General features: G+C 39.2%; 1 protein-coding gene across 9 annotated transcripts in view; it reads right to left on the bottom strand.

Annotated features, from left to right (window-relative positions):
• CHD9 (chromodomain helicase DNA binding protein 9) overlaps nt 1-24,435 on the bottom strand; it is a 224,425-nt gene that overhangs the window by 143,977 nt on the left and 56,013 nt on the right. For 6 of the 9 annotated variants that reach the window (XM_044256151.1, XM_044256148.1, XM_044256150.1 and 3 more), the window contains exon 2: nt 369-1,991. In XM_044256151.1, the coding sequence (XP_044112086.1) occupies nt 369-1,826 (1,458 nt within the window). In that variant the 5' untranslated portion in view covers nt 1,827-1,991. Of the gene's footprint in view, nt 1-368; nt 1,992-23,992; nt 24,041-24,435 lie in introns of those variants that run through there. The other 3 variants (XM_044256154.1, XM_044256152.1, XM_044256145.1) reach the window with 2 other exon arrangements.

Below are 24,435 nucleotides of genomic sequence, written 5' to 3' on the forward strand. Positions count from 1 at the left end.
TAGGAATATTAGCACTATTTTCATTACATTTGTGACAAAATGTTCCCAGTCTATTGTACCTTTTAATTATGGTTAAGTTTTCATTTTTGATAATAAATCATTCTGTTGAAAGCAATTATAATTCAAAGTTACAAAAAAGGTCCTAAAACCTTATCATTTTCTAAATATAGAAGTTAATGTATTGCTTTGAACACATCAAGAAATCACTTTCAAATATAATACTGTTAAAGCAATAGAATCTATGTCAAAATATGCCTAAGTTTGAAAAATCCTGGATATGTCTCACATAAAATTAACTTAAAAAAAGAGGAAAAAAAAAAAAAAAAGCCCATCCTATCCCAACTCACCAAAATAAAAGAGCCGCATACCTGTCGCTGTAAATATAGGCGATTTCTGTCATGTAAATGTTGATGATTGGAAAGCGAAGAGTGCCAACTCCGAGCCTGGCCATGCAGCTGTGTTTGAGTCATATCCGAAGGCCGAGTTACAAGATGAGAAGTAAACTGCCGTTCAAGGTCATGATCTAAGACATGACTTGAATGATCTTGTCCAAATGCGGCTTCATCAAACTGGGGAAGGAGACCCTCGTGGAGGAGGTCTTCTGGGTCAAGTCCTGTAAACGGCTCAGTTTGAGACTCCACTTGATGAAGTAAATTCTCTTCTAAAGATGAAAAGCCATTAGTTTCTACATGATCATTGAAATGGCCCATCTGAGTTCCTGAGTCAACAGGATCTGGGAAGTTCATGTGCACAGGAGATAATTTTGAATTGCTATAATTACCCTGAGGATGTGATGAATGCAACATTTGGAAATTATTTGAATTCAACGATGTATTGGGATTTAGCATATGCTGAGTGGATTCTTGCTTGATTCCCCTATGAGGTGAAAAGGAGTTACTTCCGGTAAAATCGGATAAAGTCTGATTTGTGTGATTAGGTGCAAGCACTGCAGAGGCCTGCAGAAGACTGTTTGGTGAGACATGATTACTGGAGAAGGAATAATGTGAAGAAAACTGCTGTGAATTACTGACAGAACAAGAAGTCATATTTGGAGAAGGTCCATTGAAATTCCCTTCTTGATGATTGCTACACTTGAGGAAGTGAACTGAAGGATTTGACGTTTGGGAAAACTGCTGCATCGAAAGAGACTGTTGCGACGTAGATGCATTAGGGATTTGTGAAGGGTGGTTAACACTGACTCTGTGCGGACCAGAAACATTAACATCCATAAAATTTTTAGACTGGCTGAGAGAATTCTGCCCTGGGTTAAGATTATTTCTATTTTGTTGTGAGCGTAGTGAAGTGCACTGTGTTTGTTGTTCACTGGCCTGAAATAAGGCAAAGTCATGGTGTACCACAAAGCTTTTATTTTGATGCATAGAGTGAGAATGTCCTTGTTGGTGAAAAGGAGACCCATTTTGATTGGAAATGCTGGTAGCTGTCTGATGGCCCCACATTGGACTGCCATCTGCTACATCTGGAAACAAACCATTGGGCTGGGTTTGGGGGTGGATCGGAGAACAATTAAACTGAGAGTGTGGAGATAACACATGTTCAGCTGGGCTACCAAAAGGCTGATTGACTTGGTGAAATTTCATTGAATCAAACTGATTTAACTGCTCATAATCAGTTATCTTCTGATGTGTTGGAGTACCTTGAACATGGTTCAGTGAGTCTATGTGCAAAGGCTCAAATTCTGCACCTAAGTTCAATTCATCAACTAGTGAAACAGGTCCTGGTTGTACAAATGCATCATCTGACAAACCTTCTAAGGTCTCACCAAAAAGATTGGCATCATCAAAAAAGTCCATCATTGGATCTGTCATCTTGAAAAGTCCAGTGACAATCCGGGCTATTCACTCCAAATGAAGTATATTTGGCTTCTGTGTAGTGGATATTATTGGATCATTGCCAAAGGTCATCAACTAATCCGAAACAGGTCAATGTTCATTATTGCTCTAGATAATGACATGTCATGAAGTGTCAGAATCCTAGGAAAATAAGAAAAACAATTCAAGTTTAATGATGAGAATTCATTAAAGTTCTACAAAGTTTATATATGGCGTAAAAAACATACAATCTTGGTGTATAGTATTTTTTGGCAGAATAATTAAAAATTACAAAAAGCTCATTGATATTCCATACAAGGAAAAAAATGCGGGTGCATGCGACATGACTGTATGTATTTGAAAGTAATGATGCATATTATTTCAATTTCAAGTTCATATATATATGTTTACACACATACATACATATGTACACATATTTTTAAAAGTAGGCTCCATACTTAGCGTGGAGCCCAACATGGGGCTCAAACTCAACTGTGAGATCAAGACCTAAGCTGAAATCAAAGAGTTGGATGCTCAACTGACTGAGCTACCCAGATGCTGCTGAAGTTCATATATTTTGATGAAAGAATGTAAACCTAAGAATGGTATGTCAGACTCTCTCCTTTACCATGAAATGACCATCACTCCCCAACAGCTATGGCATGTTTAAAATATATACATATTAACACTTCAAAGTAACAGCTTGTTAAGATAGCTGATACCAGATTTTCTCAGATTAGTATGTTGTGATATTTTTCTCTAGACCTCTTGAGCAGATGCATCTTCATGTTTCATACAGTATATGCAGAAACACATGAAGAAGAACAATCGTATGGGGTGTCTGGGTGGCTCAGTTGGTTGGGTAACCAACTCAGTTGGCTCTTGGTTTCAGCTCAGGTCACAATCTCGCAGTCGTTGGATTGAGCCCAATGTGGGACTCTGCGCTCAGTGTGCAGTCTGCTTTAGATTCTCTCTCTCTCTCCCCCGCCTTCTTAAATAAATAAATAAATTTATTTATTTTTTTAAAAAGAACAACAATTGCATGAGATCATGTTAAACTGGGCCAAATGAAATGAGTTAAGCATCTGGTCAGTTGACAGACAATGCAGACAGGGGATGGTTGGGATGTTCCCACATACTGCTACCATGGTTCACGGCTCATCTACGTGGAAGATCAGCCTTCCTAACAGCCAACTGATTTAGATATTTATGTAGCAAAAGCAAAAATCTTTCTGTTAATGGCTATATTCATTACTCTGTCCCTAAGTCTCTCTCCTGCCCTCATTAAGTGATTTGGAATATAAATACTGCTTATTTACTAAACTGTGTAAATAAATGTGTGGTGACAATCAAGCTGAGGCAAATATAAACAGTAGCTTGAGCTAAGCAATGAATTAGTCTTATGACAGTCTGAAGAGCAAAAAATGACTACATTTACATGAATATATGTACATATACACACACACATGCTATTTATGTGTGGAAAGGATCTAATAGGTTACTCATTAATATGAAATGGCCAGCTAATTTTGTTCCAGATCTGTAGCTTTCCAAATATTTTTTTTTAAAGATTTTATTTATTTATTTGACAGAGATCACAAGTAGACAGAGGCAGGCAGAGAGAGAGGAGGAAGCAGGCTCCCCGCTGAGCAGAGAGCCCGATGCGGGACTCGATCCCAGGACCCTGAGATCATGACCCGAGCCGAAGGCAGCGGCTTAACCCACTGAGCCACCCAGGCGCCCCAGCTTTCCAAATATTTTTAACAAAGGTAATTTATGGCTGTGCTCTACTGTCTTGCCGAGAGAACCACAAATGAAGGTTCCCACTACTCTACATATTAGTTTAATTAAATATTAGCAAAGTCCTAAGAAAGTTTTCCAGAACTTCTATTTTGGGAGGTCCATATTAGGAAACAGAAATTTCTTAAAGAAAATGCTCACTATTTTAATGTACAAATACTTTTGAAAAATTCTATGTTAATTTTTTTAAGAAGACTTTATTTGTCAGAGACAGAGAAGAGTGCAAAAGCAGGCAGAGTGGCAGGCAGAGACAGAGAGAAGCAGGCTTCCCACTAAGCAAGGAATCCGATGTTGGACTCGATCCCAGGATCCTGGGATCATGACTTGAGCTGAAGGTATCGGCTTAGCCAACTGAGCCACCCAGGGGTCCCAATTCTATGTTAATTTTAATTGGAAACTGCCTTATTATTAATCACAATGGTATGTACCTAAGTCCTTTAACAAATATATGACTTTGGAAGAAGAAAATTATGGAAAAAGTTACTTTTCCAGATTTTATAATTGTGAGACAGAGCAGATGAAAGGCTATGTGGTCTGAACTGAACAAGGCCATTGGCAAAATAGAAGGTAGGTTACCTCACTTCTCTGGAACTATCTTATTAGTTTCTGCTTCAGACTCCAGACTGGGGAACATCTATAAGTTATTAATCAGGAAAGCAATGTCTTATGATTTTATACGGTTGTATGATTATTTATCACGAGGAACACAAAAAAAGAAATATAATGAAAGTTACCAAATCCAGTATATCATCAAGTATGAGGTACATCATTAGTTGATATAATGTTAAAAAAAAGAAAAGAAAAGAAAATGCTGCCAGTTACACTACGGAACTATACCATTTCAAAGGATTTTAGACTTAGTCTTATTCAAAAGGATCTGATAATTTCTTCTGCCTTAAGATAGTCTGCTTGGTCCATAAAATACTTGATTATTGCTCTGTAAGTAAATGTGAACTGCTCTCATTCCTTCGACAACAAATATTTGCTTCACTAATATTAAATTTATGCTCTGCTACTCTGTTCCTGTGCCTCTCTGCATAATCAACAACATTTTGGTTAAATACAGGAAAATAGTATATTTTTAAAAGACATTTTAGGGGCACCAGGTGGTTCAGTTGGTTTGGTGCTCTACTCTTTATCTCATGGTTGTGAGTTCAAACTCTCTGTTGGGCTCTGCACTGCGTGTGGAGCCTACTTGCAAAAAAAAAAAAAAAAAAGACATTTTATTTTTTTTTATTTTTTTCAAAAGATTTTATTTATTTATTTGACAGACAGAGATCACAAGCAGGCAAAGAGGCAGGCGGAGAGAGAGGAAGGGAAGCAGGCTCCCTGCTGAGCAGAGAACCCGATGCAGGGCTTGATCCCAGGACCTTGGGATCATGACCTAAGCCGAAGGCAGAGGCTTCAACCCACTGAGCCACCCAGGTGCCCCCCCAAAAAACACATTTTAAATAACGCACATGTAGTACTAATGTACATAGCCCAACTGGTCATGGCAGTATAAACAACTATGACTAAGTGTGTGTACACACAGGTAAGTACTCCATGACCCCCACCTGGCACATGGGTACTGAGACACATCCCAATTTCAGAGATTTTTTTTTTTAAAGATTTATTTATTTATTTGAGAGGGAAAGAGAGTGAGTGGAAGGAGAGGCGAGAGAGAGGGAGAGAATCTCAAGCAGACCTGAGTGCAGAACCCAACACAGGGCTCAATCTCATAACCCTGAGATCACAACTTGAGCTGAAACCAAGAGTCAGATGTTTACCTGACTTAGCCACCCAGGCACCACCCCAAGATTTTAGAGATGTTAAAAGTGGAAAATATAAGCATCTTAGAATGATTAAAGTAATTTTTTGAATAATTAGAATGTATTACTTCAAGAGTTCAGAACCCACAACTATAAAAATCTACAGCCCAACTGAATGCTGAAAATAAATTACTGGAAGGATATCACATTATTGTATATATTTCTACCTTCTGCTATTAACAGTGAACTTAAAAATATAAAACATTCTGAGTTTATACCGATTTACTACATGCTTATACATTTATTTATTTTTTTTTAAATTTTATTTATTTGACAGGGAGAGAGAGACACAGTGAGAGAGGGAACACAAGCAGGGTGAGTGATAGAGCTAGAAGCAGGCTTCCCACAGAGCAGGGAGCCTGATGTGGGGCTTGATCCCAGGACCCTGAGATCACAATCCGAGCCAAAGGTAGATGCTTAACGACTGAGCCACCCAGGCGCCTCTTATACATTAATTCTCAAAACACATTCAACAATTCTTAGGAGTCTGCTTTGGAAATAAATAAATGATATATCAGAGCAGTAATAGTCCATATAGGAAAGAACTGGTATAGTCCTTGAATTTTTGTACATGAAGGTAGATTGTGCTAAAGCAGAATGTTTTCTACATTTATGTAACCTGAGGCTTATCTAAAATAGGGGAGAAGTAAAAATTTTAATTAAGAAAATAATTTTGCTATTTTATCATCCAATAAACATTAATTGATAAAGAACTTCAGGCACTTGAAAGATGAGTAATAACTGATCTCTGAAGGGGAATTTTGACATGTAAATAGAAGATTATCAATACATGTTACTTGTGCTTTGCTAAAAGTCAGTACATAAGAGGAACATCTAATGATTAAGAAAATGAATATAGATACCAACACTATATTATGAAGATACACATTCCATATGTGAAAAGATATTTGTAAATAGTTGACTTTAGTTATAAAAATAGAGACTGGGCGCCTGAGTGGCTCACTCGGTTAAGCGTCTGCCCTGGGCTCAGGTCATGGTGCCGGGATCTTGGGATGGAGTCCCATATCGGGCGGTCTACCCAGCAGAGAGTCTGCTTCTTCCTCTCACTCCGTGTTCTCCCTCTCCCTCTCTCTCAAATAAATAAATAAAATCTTAAAAAAAAAAAAAAAGTAAAAATAGAGACTAAAGGCAAATTACAAAAAAAGTTTATAAAATCTCATAAGCCATGTTTTCTATTTGAACAGTTTATTCTACAAATGACACAATGCTCATGTAAGTTCCACTTGAAGATCTATTGCTGTAATTCATTCTGTAAAGGTAGCATTTTCTAACTTGATGAAAATACCATGTCAATCTAATTTTAACTTGCTATTTCATTAAGCAAATACTTATGGACTATCCATTATATCCAAAGCAACGCTGCAGAAACTGAAGTTTCTGTCCTCAGGAAGTTCAGAATCTAAACACAGGAGGCAGGGGGTAATGCACAAGAAAAGCACATCATACATATATTGAATAAAATATGGCAACTGTCTAAAAGAGGTACAAGTTCATCTATAAGATAATTTATAAAGAGAAGAGAGCATACTTAACAAGTTATTCAGGAAAAGCTTCAGGACTAAAGAAACGGCAGCAAGGGAGGAAGTATGTATTCAGGGAAAGGGATGAGTACTGCAATGAGCATGCAAACAGAGAAGAGTAGAAAGTAAAGGCAGAAATGTAAGCTGGAGCACTGCTGTAGGGACCTTCTCAATCCAGTACAGTAAAATAAAATATATGGAGGACAGAATTCTTTTAAGATTGAGACAAGTATTTAGAATCGAAGTAAAACTACTTCTCGATCTTCATTTCTACATTTATTGATGCCAATGACATGAGGATTGTACATCAATGGGACAGAACTCTAGCCTTCCCAAAGTTCATAATGCAGAGGGGAAGAAAACACGTAAACGAGCAGAGATGCATGCCTTGGCAGAGATGCATACACGGCACAATGTTATATTAGGTGGCAATTAATTATTTCTGGAAAAGATGGGTAAAGGCATAGAGATGAGGCAACATTTGAACTGGGCCTTCAGAGAAAAAATAACATCATTGACTGTGTTCCCAGACAGGATTTATATATATATTATATGTGTATATAATACACACATAAACTTACTTCAGAAGTAAACTGACTTCCTGAATGTCTAATAGTTGCTTTTTTTTTCAAGACATCTCTATAAAATCCCTCAGTATATTTCTACTAAATGAATTAGGCTTCCCAGTAAGCTCAACACATTAAAGAGTTTCATCCCATTTAATATGAGCAGCACTGAGTCCTACCAAATTATTCAGTTTTCTATTAGTCATCCCTTCAGGATTTCTGCACAGTATTAAATTTGTGCTACATTACTTTTTACTTTGTTTATGAGTTACCCATAGCTATTTCAAATTTATACTTGGGGAAAATTCAGTTTTGGATTCACCTCCTATAGAAGGCTTCTTCTGACTCAACTGTCTGTCTTATAACCTGTCCATACTACAAATAACACTCCATTCTAATAATGTATTATATTTTTCTTTTCTCTCCACTAGGTTGTATAGCCTGGGGGAAAAAAGGAACACCGTTGTCCTCTTTGTTTCCTTAGTATGTTGTCTGGCATAGCAGGCACACAATAAATTCTTGCTAAATCAGTGAATGTCTGCATAGGAATTAGAAAGAACAGGATACTTAAATAAAAACAAAACAAAACATAGACCTGAGTCCTGGCTCTTCTACCTTCCAGCTGTAGGACTTTGAGAAGATCACATATGATTTGTTTTCATCTGGGGAAAAAAACAACAACAAAAAAAACAACAATGCAAACTATTAACTACAGTCCTGTCTGCCTCAAAGGGGAATTAGAAAGCACTAAATAAAGCGGTAATCCCTATTAGGATAGGAAACAAGTCTTTTATAATCCCATCACTCTCTCGAATTATTCCCAAAACTGGTAAGAGCACAGTGAGAACACTACAAGATATGCCCAGAGGTGAGGGAGGACATAGCATTTCAGGAACTACTCAATAGACTAGTGTGGCTAGAGCATACTACTAGCCAGAGATGCCAAGGCAGGCAGAGGTCAGATATCCAAGGCTTTAAATTAGCCATGTTAAGAAATCTGGACTTTATCCTAGAGGCAAAAGGGAGCTATTTCACGGTTTAAAATTTCTTCTCTGGCTTGACTAACATTTTTACTGTGGTAAAATCTTATCACTGGTGGTTATAAACATTTAGCTATTTTAAGATAGCAAATAGAAACTCTCTCATTGACAGTGACCAAAACACCTAAGTTGTACCCAGAAACATTTTTTATGACTAAAATGATAACAATAGGAGATATATGTCATTTGAAAGAATATCCTTATTCGGCAAAATAAAAAGCTGGCAAACTTGAATTCACCATTTCTTTGTTTAAAAAAAAAAAAAGGTATCTGAATTTCTAGAACAACTCCTGTTAAGGTATATTTAATACCTGTTAAAAAGTTTTTTTTAAAATTCACTTTTCTTCCTGCCTTCCGAGGCATCTAATTCGTGACTGTTTAAATAAACCTAATTATGACAACCTTCAAATTCTTGAAGAATTAGGTCTCCCCTAGTTTCTCTTTTCAAAGCTACAAACAAAATATTTCCAGCTTAATGAAATGTGAAAAATCCTATCTAAAAAATAAAAAGAGATACTACAAAATTCCCTCAGATGAATAAAACTGAAAATACAACATAGCAAAACTTATGAGATAAAGCAAAAACAATGCTCTAAGAGAAACTCATGCTTGTAAACAACTACATTACAAAAAAATCTAATCACTAACCTAACTGTACACCTTAAGGAAATGAGCAAACTAGGTCCAAAGGAAGGAGAAAAAAAGAAGTAATTAAGATTAGAGTGTAGAGAAATGAAATAAAGAAAAAGACAATAGAGCAAAATCAATGAAATCTAACATTAGTTCTCTGAAAAGATCAACAAAATTCAGAAATCTTTAACTAGACTGTCTAGGAGAAGATCCAAATTACTAAAAACAGGATCAAAAGAGGATATTAATATATACTTTTACTGGGGCGCCTGGGTGACTCAGTGGGTTAAAGCCTCTGCCTTCGGCTCAGGTCATGGCCCCAGGGTCCTGGGATTGAGCCCCGCTTCGGGCTCTCTGCTCAGTAGGGAGCCTGCTTCCCTCTCTATCTCTGCCTGCCTCTCTGCCTACTTGTGATCTCTGTCTGTCAAATAAATAAAATTTAAAAATCTTAAAAATATATATATAGAGAGAGAGAGACTTTTACTTTACAATATAGACTTTACAAGTCTATATAAGGACCTTATAAGCTCTTTTTATATAAGCATAGTAAGTCCTTTTTTTTTTTTTTAAAGATTTTCTTTATTTATTTGACAGAGATCACAAGTGGGCAGAGAGGCAGGCAGAGAGAGAGAGAGAGAGAGAGAGAAAAGCAGGCTCCCTGCTGAGCAGAGAGCCTGATGCGGGAACTCAATCCCAGGACCCTGAGATCATGACCTGAGCCGAAGGCAGTGGTTTAACCCACTGAGCACCCAGGCACCCAGAGTAAGTCCTTCTGATAGAAGAATACTATTGTAAGAACAATATGAACTGCACCAACAAATTGGATAAACCTAGATGAAACTGAAAAACTGTATGTCACATAAGCTACCAAAATTGATAAGAAAATAAGTAGAAAATATAAATAGACCTAAAACAAGTAAGATTGAATCTGTCATCAAAAACCACCCAACAAAGAAAAGCCCAGGACCAGACAGTTTTCATGATGAAGTCTACCAAATATTTAAAGAATTGACACCAATGCCTCTCAAATTCTTCCACAAAAGTGAAAGATCAGAAGTACTCTATAACTCATTTTGTGAAGCTAACATTACCCTGATCATGAAGCCAAAGACATTACAAGGGAAAAAACCCCAAACCAAAAAACACAACAAGACACTAAAGACTAATATCTCGTATGAATACAGATGCAGAAATTGTCAACAAAATACTAGCAGACCAAATCCAGCAGCATATTATACATATACATATATATGTACACATAGAGTATATTATATGAACAAGTGGAAATTATCCTAGGCATGTAAAGGTAATTAACATACAAAAGCCAATCAATGTAATATACTGTATTAATAAAGGTAAAAGCACATCATATCAGGTGATGCAAAAAAAGCATCTGATAAAATCTAACACCCTTCCAAACCCTTTTATGATTAGAATACTGGGCGCCTGGGTGACTCAGTGAGTTAAGCCGCTGCCTTCGGCTCAGGTCATGATCTCAGGGTCCTGGGATCGAGTCCCGCATCGGGCTCTCTGCTCAGCAGGGAGCCTGCTTCCCTCTCTCTCTCTCTGCCTGCCTCTCCGTCTCTCTGTCTACTTGTGATCTCTCTCTGCCAAATAAATCAATAAAATCTTAAAAAAAAAAAAAAGAATACTGACTAAAGGGGCGCCTGGGTGGCTCAGTGGGTTAAGCCTCTGCCTTCAGCTCAGGCCATTATCCCAGGGTCGAGGGATCAAGTCCCACATCAGGCTCTCTGCTCAGCAGGGAGCCTGCTTCCTCCCTCTCTCTCTCTCCCTGCCTCTCTGCCTACTTGTGATCTCTGTCAAATAAATAAATAAAATCTTTAAAAAAAAAGAATACTGACTAAAACAGGAAAAGAAAGGCCATGTATGAACAACTTAGAGCTAACATCAAACTCAATGGTAAGAGAATGAAAGCTTTTGTCCCAAGATCAGGAACAAGCCAAGGATTCCCACCCTCACCGCTTCTATCCAATATAGTACTGAAAAATCCAGCCAGAGAAAATAGGCAAGAAAGGAAAAATAAAGGACATCTAAGTTAGAAAGGAAGAAGTACAATTATCTTGTTCACAGATAACATGATCTTAATATGCAGAAAACTGTAAATAACACATGCACGCATGCATGTAAACTGCTAAAGCTAATAAACAAATTCAACAAAATTCTAGGATAATTTCAGAAAAATCAGTTGCACTTCTTTAAGACAGCAAATCAACATTCCAAAAGGAAATTTAAAAAAACAATTCCATTCACAATAGTATTAAAAAAAAATAAAAATTGGGCACCTGGGTGGCTCTGTTGGTTAGGCGACTGTCTTTGGCTCAGGTCATGATCCTGGAATCCCAGGATCAAGTCCGGCATCTGGCTCCCAGCTCCACGGGGAGTCTGCTTCTCCCTCTGATCTTCCCCCCTCTCATGCTCTCTCTCACTCACTCTCTCTCAAATAAATAAATAAATAAAATCTTAAAAATAAATAATAGGAATAAATTTAATGAATCACATGTAAGATGTATACACTGAAAACTAGATCATTTTGAAGACAAAACAGTGCTGAGGGGTGCCTGGGTAGCTCAGTGGGTTAAGCCTCTGTCTTCAGCTAGGTCATGATCTCAGGGTCCTGGGATCTAGCCCTGCATCTGGCTCTCTGCTCATCAGGGAGCCTGCTTCTCCTCCCCCCCCCACTTGCGATCGCTCTCTGTCAAATAAATAAATAAAATCTTTTTTTTATTTTTTTAAAAAAACAGTACTGAAAGGAACTAAAGTAGATCTAAATCAATGGAAATACATCCTGTGTACATGCATCGAAAGACTTAATATTGTTAAGACAACAATACTGCTCAAAGCAATCTACACGTTCAATGCAATTCCTATAAAAATCCCAATGATTTTTTGCGTATACAGAAAAACTCATCTTTAAATATATGGAATTGCAAGGGATCATGAATAGCCAAAACAATCTTGAAAAAGAACAAAGTTGGAATACCCACACTTCCCACTTTCAAAACTTACTACAAAACTACAGTAATCAAAACGAAGTGTTACTGGCCTAAGGAGACAAACGGAACAGAAAGCCCGGAAATAAACCCTCACGTATTTAATTAATTTTTGACAAGGGCGCCAAGAACATTCAGTAGGGAAAAAAACAGTCTGTTCTATAGCTGATGTTGGGAAAACTAGATAGCCACCTGCAAAAGAATAAAGCTGAGCTCTTACCTTATACCGTTAAAAAAAAAATCAACAGAAATATATCAAAGATCTAAATTTAAGAGCTAAAACTGTAACACTATTAGAAGAAAACATACGGGCAAATCTTCATGATTTTGGATTGGCAGTGGTTTCTTAAATACAACATCAAAAATACAGGCAACAAAAGAAAAAAAAACATAAATTGGGCTTCAAAAAAATTAAAAACTTGTGCACAAAAGAATACTATCAAGAGAGTAACAAGATAACCCACAGAATGGGACAAAATACATGCAAATAATATATCTGATAAAAGTTTAATATCTAGAATTAATAAAGAACTCCTATAAACTCACTACTATAAACGACCCAACTTAATTAAAAATGGACAAAGCAGGGCGCCTGGGTGGCTCAGTGGGTTAAAGCCTCTGCCTTCGGCTCTGGTCATGGTCCCAGGGTCCTGAGATCAAGCCGTGCGTTGGGCTCTCTGCTCGGCAGGGAGCCTGCTTCCTCCTTTCTCTCTGCCTGCCTCTCTGCTTGCTTGAGATCTCTGTCAAATAAATAAATAAAAATCTTAAAAAAAAAATGGACAAAGGACTTCACTACACATTTATCCAAAGAAGATACAGGAATGGCCAATAAACAGAGATACTCAATGGCAGTCATTAGGACAATGCAAATCAAAATCACAATGAGATATCACTTCATAACTACTAAGAATATTATTTTTAAAATGAAAAATTACAAGTGTTTGAAAGGATGTGGAAAGACTGGCAATCTCATACATTGCTATTAGTAATATAAAATGGCACAGCCTCTACTCGAGGGATCCCTGGGTGGTTTGTTAAGCGTCTGCCTTTGGCTCAGGTCATGATCCCAGTGTCCTGGGATTGAACCCTACCTACATTGGGCTCCCTGCTCAGTGAGAAGCCTGCTTCTCCCTCTCCCACTCCCCCTGCTTGTGTTCCCTCTCTTGCTGTGTCTCTCTCTGTCAAATAAATAAGTCTTTTAAAAAAGAGAGAGAGAGAGAGAGAAAATCCTCCTCAAAATCTAAATCTGTAAGATCTATAAAAGCTGAATATTCAGGGAGAAATCTTTTATTGGGGAGGAAATGGGTGAAGGTGAGGCCTAAAGCCCTCTCTTCCTTCCAGTGGCTAAAGATTACCCAGTGCTCCAAAGAGCACAGATTGAAAACCGTTTACACAGTGCTTTATGTGGATTATTTCACAGTAGGATTTTCAAAAAACAAAGGATTCAGGGGTGCCTGGCTGACTCAGTTGGTAGAGCACTCAAGTCTTGATCTCAGGTTTCTTAAGTATAAGCCCCACATGGGGTGTAGAGATTACTTAAAATAAAATCTTAAAAAAAAAAAAAAAAAAAGACTCCTTGCTTTAAAAGACCTGAAAACCAAATAGCACTCATTTAATGTTTATATTAACATCTCCCTTTGCAGATAGTGATTTCCTAAATTCAATTATTTACTTTGTTGGCATTCACATTTAATTTAGTATTGCTTTGCATCTCACAAAAAGGGAAATCTTTAAAACATAATCTCATCTCTACTCTTGGTAAAAGACGACTGAGGGTAACTAATTTTTGGGCTGATGCTGAAAACAGATTTTAAGTTTCCCAGTTGCTGATAAGTCAGGTCAAGTTGTCTATCTGAAGCAGTCCTGAACATCAATCATTCCCCTAACCAAATTAAGTATAAATATATATTATATAACCAAATAAATTTCAATTAATGTTAAAAACAGGAAATTGATTTAAATGCACAATTTTCCAAAGTTTGAAATACACTAAAAATTGAGACCCAAGAGGATTACCACCACCTAACTTGCAGGATTTTTGAATGGTTTAGAAATATATACAGTTTAGGAATACATTCAAAGTTCCTAAAACATAGAAAGCACTTAATAAATGCAGCTTTTCCTCTCACACCTGTCATCTCATTTCTGATTTCCCAAGAGTCATTCAAACTCTCCCATGACTATTAAGCTTCTCCAGACCTCCTCCGATTCTTTTGCTAATAATCTCTATTGCTTCAATATCCTTGTGACCATTTTCAATTCACTCAACCGACCATATTCTATTAACAATACCAATATAATGTGACCTCCAGATCTCAGCCCAATTCGATTAACACTTCTGCATATTTATAATATTTGTTATATGGCTGGCACAGTATTAAAACAAGAATGGTATTAAAACAAGGTGGTCCTGGGCGCCTAGGTGGCTCAGTGGGTTAAACCACTGCCTTCGGCTCAGGTCATGATCTCAGGGTCCTTGAATCGAGTCCCGCATAGGGCTCTCTGCTCAGCAGGGAGCCTGCTTCCTCCTCTCTCTCTCTCTGTCTGCCTCTGCCTACTTGTGATCTCTCTCCGTCAAATAAATGAATAAAATCTAAAAAAAAAAATAAAACAAGGTGGTCCTTGTTTTTGCTTAGAAAGTGTTTAAATTCATTTCCCTATGCTTTTAGGCTATCTCCTCAAGCCTTCAATCCTAACCACCCCCATCTCACCCCAGGAAAATCCTGCCTCTTACTTACTCTTCCGAGATTTTCCAGTTGAAACTTGCCAGTCACCTTTTCAGAAGCATGTTTCTCTCTTTGCTTCTATCCTTTTTCTTCTAGCTGTTCTCAGAAGAGGAAGCATGACTTTTTTCCAAAGATAAACCTTTCGTCTTAATACCATTCCATCTAGCTTTTAAGCAACTTACACCCACATACATTCCAACTCTGTCTAGGATTTTTAATCATCCCTTTGCAATTACCTGTTTCCCTTCTAACTTTAGGCAGTAGGTCTCTCCTACCTTAACAAAAACGCACACACAAAATCACCTTATGTCTATCCTTCCATACAGTGACAAATACTGAGAATAAGTGATCAACTGTCTTCATTTATCAAATACCCACTTGCTTGTTAACCTCTTGCACTTCACTTTCTGCCCTGATAAAATTACTGAAACTAGACTTCCAAAGGTGACTAAAGCTCCTAGGCAAATCCAAATGTTCTCTCAACCTGCATCTGACCACTAAGAAACTTGCCATCACTAACAAAAGTGACAGAAGCTGAACTAAAAAATGCCATCTTCTATATGAAGCCTCCAATCATCCATGCATCTCACACCTATGATACATACACCATTTAGGCACTGAATGCTTAAAGAACAAGGCCCATGACTTACTCATCTGCAGTACCAGTTACCAGTCTGCTTGGCCTATCACAAAAGCTGTAGAAATGTTTCCTGAATTCAGTTCAAGTAACCCTCTGCCTTCTGGAAATTCTCTCAGCTTCTATGACACTACACTATCTTGGGATTTCCTTTCTTATAGCTTTCCTTGCCTTTCTGATTCATTTAAAGTAGTTTAATAGACATAAGGTTTTATGCAGTGACTTCATTTCTATCAAATCCATTTACTTAGCATTTCGAATTCAGTCAAATGTTGACACATCTTCCTCAATACATCTTCTAAGATGCGATTTCACATTCAAATCCTTGAGAAACTCAATTCCACTTTTTCTGGAATACTATAAATTATTTAAAACATTTTTTCTTTCTACTAGAATAAAAGAAAGATATAAAACTCAATTTCTCACTACCTTAATGAGACTGTATAGCATTTCATTGCCTTCCTTGAGGTCTCTGACCAAGAACATACCAGGAAAGCAATTCGTTGCGTCCCTATATACATAATGATATATAACCCTGTTAGAAGACCTGCGAGCTTTGGCCATTTCTGATATAACACTATTCATCTCAGGAATGATATACATCTTTATAATACTTTTCCTCCTCCTTCCCCAGGGTCTTATTTCTAAGTACCATGTACATGTCACCAAATAGTTACCATATTCATTTTGCTGAAATTTTTTTCCTATCTCCTTTAAGATTTCTTAAGTTATAGATATGTTATTTTTTTCATTCTTTCTAAACCATATCCCCTAAAATGCTGTACTAGTCACTGTGTTGCAAAACAAAACTTTTTTTTAAAGATTTTATTTATTTATCAGAGAGGGGGGGGGAGAGTGAGCACAGGCAGATAGAATGGCAGGCAGAGGCAGAGGGAGAAGCAGGCTCCCTGCCGAGCAAGGAGCCCGATGTGGGACTGGATCCCAGGATGCTGGGATCATGACCTGAGCCGAAGGCAGCTGCTTAACCAACTGAGCCACCCAGGCGTCCCAAAACCAAACATTTTTAAGGATAGAGAAAAGAGCTCTTATTTGAAAACTTTGAAAACAAAAAACTATGTTTTGTTTGAATATGCCATAATCCAACAGGCAAAACAGAAGTACTCATTTATGTTTTACTAGGTAGAAATACCTACCCATCAATTCATATTTGGAGGTTTTTAAAAAAGAACACAAGATTTTTCAAATACTATAGAGTGGTATTTTAATCAAACCACATAACTGAATATAAAGCAACTGGCATTTTCACACACTGCTAAAACAAGTATAAATTGGAAGAACAAATCTGGAAAATGATATAGCTTTACTGGTAAAATTGAATATATGCATATCCTTGATCAATTTTTCTACTTCTAGAAATATATATGCCACAGAAATGTGTGCACACTAAAAGTCATGTACAGAAATGTTAGAAATGTTCGTTTATCAGTCAGTATTACTCACAATAGTTCCAAACTGAAAATGTGTTCATCCTACATTAGAATCAACAGCAATGAGAATGACTGAACTACTTCTACATGGAAAAACACAGATTGGGCACCTGGGTGACTCAGTGGGTTAAGTATCTACCGTTGGCTCAGGTCATGACACCAGGGTCCTGGGATCGAGTCCTGTATCAGGCTCCCTGCTCCACAGGGAGTTTGGTTCTCCCTCTGACCCTTCTCCCATCTCCCACTTGTTCCCTCAATCTCTCTCTCTCTCAAATAAATAAATAAATAAATAAATAAAATCTTTAAAAATTAAAAAAAAAAAAAAAAAACCAGATTAGTCTCATAATGTTATTAATATTCGGGGCACCTGGGTGGCTCAGTGGGTTAAGCCTCTGCCTTCAGCTGAGGTCATGATCTCAGGGTCCTGGGATCGAGCCCTGCATCAGGCTCTCTGCTCAGTGGGGAGCCTGTTTACCCACCCCCTCTCTCTGCCTACTTGTGATCTCTGTCTGTCAAATAAATAAATAAAATCTTTTAAAAATATTACTAATATTATAAAGTATAATATTAAGCAAAAGAACACATACTATATAATTTCACTTATATGAAGTTCAAAAACAGCCAAAACTACTCTATGATTTTAGAAGTCAGCATGGTGGTCATCTCTGGGAGAGTGAAAGGAAGCGATGATTGGAAGGGAGTGTGAGAGAAGCTTGGGGGTTGCCGATAACATTCTATTCCTTGACCTAGGTTGTGGTTACAGAGATGTTTACTTTATAATAAATCATAGAGCTATAAACTTATGACATATACTTTTCTGAAACTTATCAAAAAATTAAAAAACCAACTGAAACAAGATGAATCATAAGTAAATATTTTTAAGTCACCATTTAGAGTACATGTCATTCAAATTAATACTGGTAAGTAAATATAGGATGGTTTCTGAAATGATTTATGTAAACTTTACTACTGATCTGAACACACATTCACCAAATCAGAACTAAGTGTATTCTTGTATTTCGATATGTAGTGAATTCACTAATTTATGCAACCTGATATAAAATATTCCCTAATACTAAAAAGCTGAGGCAACTCAGTTTCTCTGTAGCTCAGTTTCTTCATCTATAAAATGGACTAAATAAGTGCACTAAATGTAGAATCTTGAATCCCTAGATTTATTTTAGGGAAAGTTTTCCAGTTCCTTGATTGAAGAAAAATTTTTAAAATATTTAATTGCCATTTTAAAGATAAACACTATAAAAGATAACATAACTGGAAAAAAAATATACTGAATTCCAGCTAATTCCATGAAAAAAAGAGTAACTTTGAATTTACTTAGTAATGTGTAATAAAGCACAAAATTTTAAGATGAAACAAACTTTATGTAAAATACATGAAACCTAACCATTATCCTAGCTAGCCATTTTTTCCTTTTTTTTTTTTTTTAAAGATTTTATTTATTTGACGTACAGAGATCCCAAGTAGGCAGAGAGGCAGGCAAAGAGAGAGAGGGGCGAAGCAGGCTCCCTGCTAAGCAGAGGCCCCATGCAGGGCTCAATCCCAGGATCTTGGGATCATGACCTGAGCTGAAGGCAAAGGACTAACCCACTGAGCCACCCGGCGCCCCTTTTTTCCTCTTTCTTATAAAAGAATAAGATACATTAGCACTTATCATTCAGAAGCATAGCCATTGATTTCCAATAGTATAAAATTTAATACACTTTATACTGTAGCTGCTTAAGTCAGGTAAACCAAACTGAAATGACCACTGAATAAGAAAAATAATCTTTCTTATTTTTCTCTTCAGATTTCAACTGTGTCCCTTTGTAGCAATAACAATATTTAAAATTACTGGTTAAAATGCTTTAAAAGTACAGTAAAAAAAGATATTTGCTAAGTTAATGACAAATTATAACAGAAACATCAGTATCTATAGTTATTTGATAAATAATAGCTCCTAATGGCCTGCACTTATAATTTTTACCCATAAACACCAGAAGCCTCATTAAAAATGATAAATATAATATCAGGCTGCCTACAAGCTAATAACTTTAAAGAGTGCCAACTTTCTTGAGAACATCAAGCTTGTAAGACTTCTGAATTCTGCACCATCACCCAAATAATACCAAAACCCATCTAATACTACAGATTTTTTTCTCAAAACTTATCTAATAAAAGCTGTATTAAGAAAATCTTCACAAATAGACTTTCAAAAACCGTACTGTTAAAAAGATCATTTCAGTTACCAATTTTTTTAACACAAATATGAAGCCTGCTCGTCTCAAAACACACCTTATAAGTACGTTGTTATATGGTGCCATATACATAATTAAACCTATTCCAACGAAGACCACTATCATTCAGATAAAGGTAGCCCCCCACCCCCAGCCTTCTACCTTCCCAAGGTCTTGCCTGGGAATGGTGTTCAAAAACTTAATTTCTTGCCAAACCTTTTCTTCTACCCATGTTCATCTCAGTAAATCTCACCATCATCTTTCTAGGTCCTCAAGCCGGGAACCTGGAGGTCACTTTGACATCTTCCCTTTAATATCTAATCCGTCATGAAGTTGTTAATGCCCCTGCCATTCCCATCTCCTCTCTGTCTCTATCAAATCAGATGATATTGCTACCCAAGTGCCAGCCGTCATCATCTTACCTCAACAAGTGTGGTAGTAGTCTCTGCTTTCATCCTTGCCTTTCCCTAATCCATTCTTAACCAAAGTGTCATTCTTGAAATCTAAAGCACAGCACTCCCCTATTTCAAAATCTTCAATGATGGATTGCAACATCCTTAGTAAAATCCAGGTCTTCAAAATGCCCTGTAAGGTCCTGTATGATCTGCTCTCTGCCTATCTCTCACCTTGCATGGTTTTCCTCTATTATTATACTCCTGCCGCCCTAAACTTCCTTCATTCCTTCCAACATATTAAGCTTTCTTGCCTTCATACATTATTTTCTTTTCCAAGAAAGTCTTTCCCTATCTAGCTTATTTTTTGTCTCCACTTAAATACCACCACCTGAGAGAGACGTTTCTGACCACACAATCTACGATCATCCCCATTTTTTTCCACAGCAGTCTAGTCTCTTCCTTTATTGAGTTCTCTACAAGTTGTAATTTTACATTTGTTATTTACTTGCCCTGTTTCCCTGCTAATTACTTTTCCTGTTATTTACTTATCTGTTTCCCCTATTAGACTATAAATTCTACAAGGTAGGAATCACTTGTTATATAATAAATTGATTAATAAAGGAACCAATAAATTAATCTGTTTAATGAACGAATGGATGTGAGTGACCTGGAGTTCAGAGAATGAATTACAGCTCAAAGTGGCTTTCCCTTCTCTGAGTCTTCCCTTATCACTTAATCAGCTTTCCAACTGTTTCTAAAAGGGAGGAGCAAAAGGTGTTCCCACAAAATTAAAAGAAATACAGTGGAGATAAGGTCAGGAAGTTTTACGTGATGTCAAATAAGTGAGACAAATAGTAATGCTATGGTCTCATGGGAAGGAGAAATCCCTAAGGGCTACAATGACAAGAAATGATCTTATTCACAAGGTGGAATTTGACCCGAGTATTCACAGACTGGTAAAACTCAGGGGTAGAACGGATGTGAGGGAAGCCCAAACAAGTAAAAGGAAACAGTGTCAGAAGGCAGTTATAAAACTGGAATGTGGCAACTTATATTCACAAAATAAGTTAAGTGTAAAAAAGCTAAATCTTCTATCATGTAAGTAATCTGAATAGTTAAGACGGGTTAATCACCCTAAGACCACAATAGCTACAAGACATTTAAAAGGTTACAACAAAATCATTCTGTCTCCTCAGTGTCCATAAATCTCTTCTGATTCCAATTTTTTGGCTTTCAAAGTTTTTCAAACATTTATGACAATAATAGTTTCATGATTAATTTTCACTCTAACCAAATGCCTTAAGTTTCCATATTGTTACCAATGTTCTGTATTCACTATACTGATATAAAATGGAATTTTCCCAGTAGATCTATTATTTGTTTTCCTTTATCCTTTAACCTAAGATTTCATTTTTGTCTTCTCTAACTATTTCACTGACTTTTTCTTCCACTACATTTATATGAGTGATTAACACATATAACCCTTCAGGGTATCTAAAATCTTCACATGTACCAAAATTTTTATTTTACTACTGAAACTACAATAAATTTTACCTCTAAGTCTGTAATGCTTCTCCAGTTCCTACCCCCTATACAGTAAGCCCTTCCTTTAGTTCTACCTGGTTTCCATAGGTAAACTGCCAGTCTAGTTTAATGTCTTATAGAAGGTATTCAGTTACATTAGAAAAGGGATTTGGAGTTAACAAGTCTCTAAAGATACTTCCAAGTTCAAAATTTTAGGATTTTATTAATCTAATCTTGTCATGAGTTTTTTTTCTTTCTTTCTTTAATACTGCTTTCTTTATTCATACGTGCCCACTTGAGCTTATTCTTTTAAAAAGGTTCTTTTAGGGTAAGGCCAGCTTACCACTGTTTGTTTCAAAACCTCTGCCTTTTCTTATACCTAAAACCAGATATAACTTTTATATTTCAAAGGACCGATCTAATGGGATATTCAGATTTGGAGAACTATAAAATTCAAGAAAACTTGGGTTCACAGAGGTTAAGAAATCTGACTATAGGGCGCCTGGGTGGCTCAGTGGGTTAAGCCGTTACCTTCGGCTCAGGTCATGATCTCAGGGTCCTGGGATCCAGTCCCATGTCGGGCTCTCTGCTCAGCAGGGAGCCTGCTTCCTCCTCTCTCTCTCTGCTTGCCTCTCTGCCTACTTGTGATCTCTCTCTCTCTCTGTCAAATAAATAAATAAATAAATAAAATCTTTAAAAAAAAAAAAAAAGAAATCTGACTATAGCTATACACCGAGTAAAGTGACAAAGTTCTGACTCTCTCCAATCAGAACTTCTTCCAAGAAGGTTTTACCAGTTACACCAGCACATTTTCCCTAATGCTATTTCTTATGTCCTTAGGACATCATCTTCTCCTAGTTAGTCAATCATAAGGTTTTTGTTTTTTAACTTTACAACATCCACTCTCCTGAAACTGTCAAGAATGACAAAGATGTATCAATCAAATCTGGGAGGCAACTACTTTTCCCCCCCCAAGCATATCATGTCTATATTATGTGACCTCTAGTTTACAGGAAACTCACCAAGCTGCTAAATGTGAAGTGTCTAAGCAATAAAGGAGACACAGTCTTGGAAGATACAGAATTCATGTTTAACTTGCTTGAGCAAATATTTATCCAATACCTATCGTATGGAAGGCTCCCTGCTATTAGCACAAAGTCCCACTTAATTTCAAGTTCTGTAAATCTAACAGAAAGGAAGAAACACTATGTTCATCCTTCTGTACTGAAACCCCCTGCCCCCAAAACTAAAACACATACTCGTGCATACACACACACACACACACACACACACGCGCGCACACACACACCCTCCCTCCCTCTGCAATGTGGAATCCCCACCCCCACGGGGTAAGTACCTGCTGTACATTTAAGTGTTTGCAGACCTAGCCCTTCTTTTAAAAAAGTACCTGTACAATTATGCACAGTTTAGGTAGAGTAACATTACACGAGGTAAGCCCTTTTTTCTGTTCAAGATCCTAGTCGGTTAAGTAGAACTGGAGTTTGAAATCAGAGAAAAGGAAAAGGTGAAAAGTAGCATGCAAAACTGAGAAACTAAATTGTGATAGTGATTTTATTAATGAAAATCAACTTTATTTAGTACGGGGCAATCCTTAGGTAGTTATGAGTATTTCACATAATGGAGAAGTCACAGTAGTGTCAAATCCCAGACTCCCAGGAAAGTAGCTATGTAACACTGTTAATATCACAATTTAAGAAATTTTTTTGTCTACTTTGTTCCGAAAAGTTTTATTTTTCTAAAAAAAAAAAAAAAGAAAAAAGAAAAAAGAAAAGAAAAAAAAGGCAAAACAGAACCAAAAAAGGAACAAACAGAAAGCACTCTGAGCTGGCGACTGCGACGACAGGCCAGTAAGACACCCAGGCTTTCCGGGTCGTGCTTGGCTTGGGGATGGATGTCCGCGAGGACAGCCTTGGAACCACCCATCACGTCCCACACCCAAAGCCCAAGAAAGCGGCAGCAGCCGCGGGGTCCCGGCCCCGCTGCAGACGTGGAGAGACCCTCGGGGCTGCCCCTCCGGGAGAAGGATCACAGGGAAGGCAGTGCGGTCGTAACCCGGCAGGCAAGGCCCGGGAAAGCGCCGGGGGCGTCCCGGGCTCGGGGACACCCAGCGCTCGCGCGGGACGCCCTGTCATGAGTCACGGAGGCGAGAAAGCAGGCGGGCGGGGGAAGAGGCTGCAGGATGGAGGGAAGCCCGACCCTCGGGAGGGAAGCGGGCGGACCGGGAGGCCCCGACCTCGCGCGGGGCAGGGAAGCGGGGCCCTGCCCACCCTGCCCTCACCTCCGCCCGACGCAACAGGCGCGGCGGCCAGGTCCCGACCCCAGGGTCTGCGGGCCGGGGGGGCGGGGGCAGCAGCCCGCAGCCATGACAGGCGCGGGGCGGGCCGCGGGCGGGCTGGGCCGCACGTGCGGGCAGCGCCCCCTCCCCAGCCTCCCCGCCGTCCCCGGGCGCGGGCCCCTCACCTCCGCCGCCGGCGGCGGCGCGGCCCGGCCTGCCCCGACCCCCCCGGCCAAGCGGCGGCGGCGGCGGCACGTACTCACCGCCGCTCGCTGGCTCTCGGGCTTCGCCATGACTGAGGCGCCCCCGCCGCCCCCCGCCTCGACCGAGACTGACACGCGCGGCTGGCCGGGCGGGGGCGGCCTCAGGCGACCACCCGGCTGACAGAACCCGCCCCCGCCTCTCCCCACCAGTTGAGCAGCGGCCGCTGCCCCGCGGTGCCCCCGGGCTTCCTCCCAACGCCTGGGGCGGCGGGTGGCAACGGCGGGCGGCGGCGGCACTTACCGGCGGCGCGGCCAGGCCCCCCTGTCAGCGCGGGGCCGGGAGGGAGAGGAGGGAGGAGTGAAGGGGCACCGCCTCCCCCGCGCCGCCACGCACCCGCCTGATTGGCCCAGTTCACTCCCCCAGCGCGACCCCACCAGCCCCTGCGAGCGGCACTCCGGCAGCACCGGCGCGCCATTTGCATATTTGTGCCCGCGCCGCTGATTGGCCGGGACTCAGAGGGGCGGCTGTGACTGCGGCCGCTCCCGCCGCCGCTCCTGCCGCGTCGGGCGACCCGGGAGGGAGGATCCCTCTCCCCGCTCCCCTTGCCTCGCGGCCCGGCCCGACCCGGGACGGAGGGCGGCGAGAGGCGGGGTCGTCGCCCCGCTCCAACATGGCCCCGCCGCGCCGCCGACCCAATCGCCGGTGCGGTTACTGCTGGAGCCCCGGGCGGCCTCGGGGCGGGG

The sequence above is a fragment of the Neovison vison genome, chromosome 7, assembly GCF_020171115.1.
Source record: "Neovison vison isolate M4711 chromosome 7, ASM_NN_V1, whole genome shotgun sequence".
Taxonomy (NCBI): domain Eukaryota; kingdom Metazoa; phylum Chordata; class Mammalia; order Carnivora; family Mustelidae; genus Neogale; species Neogale vison.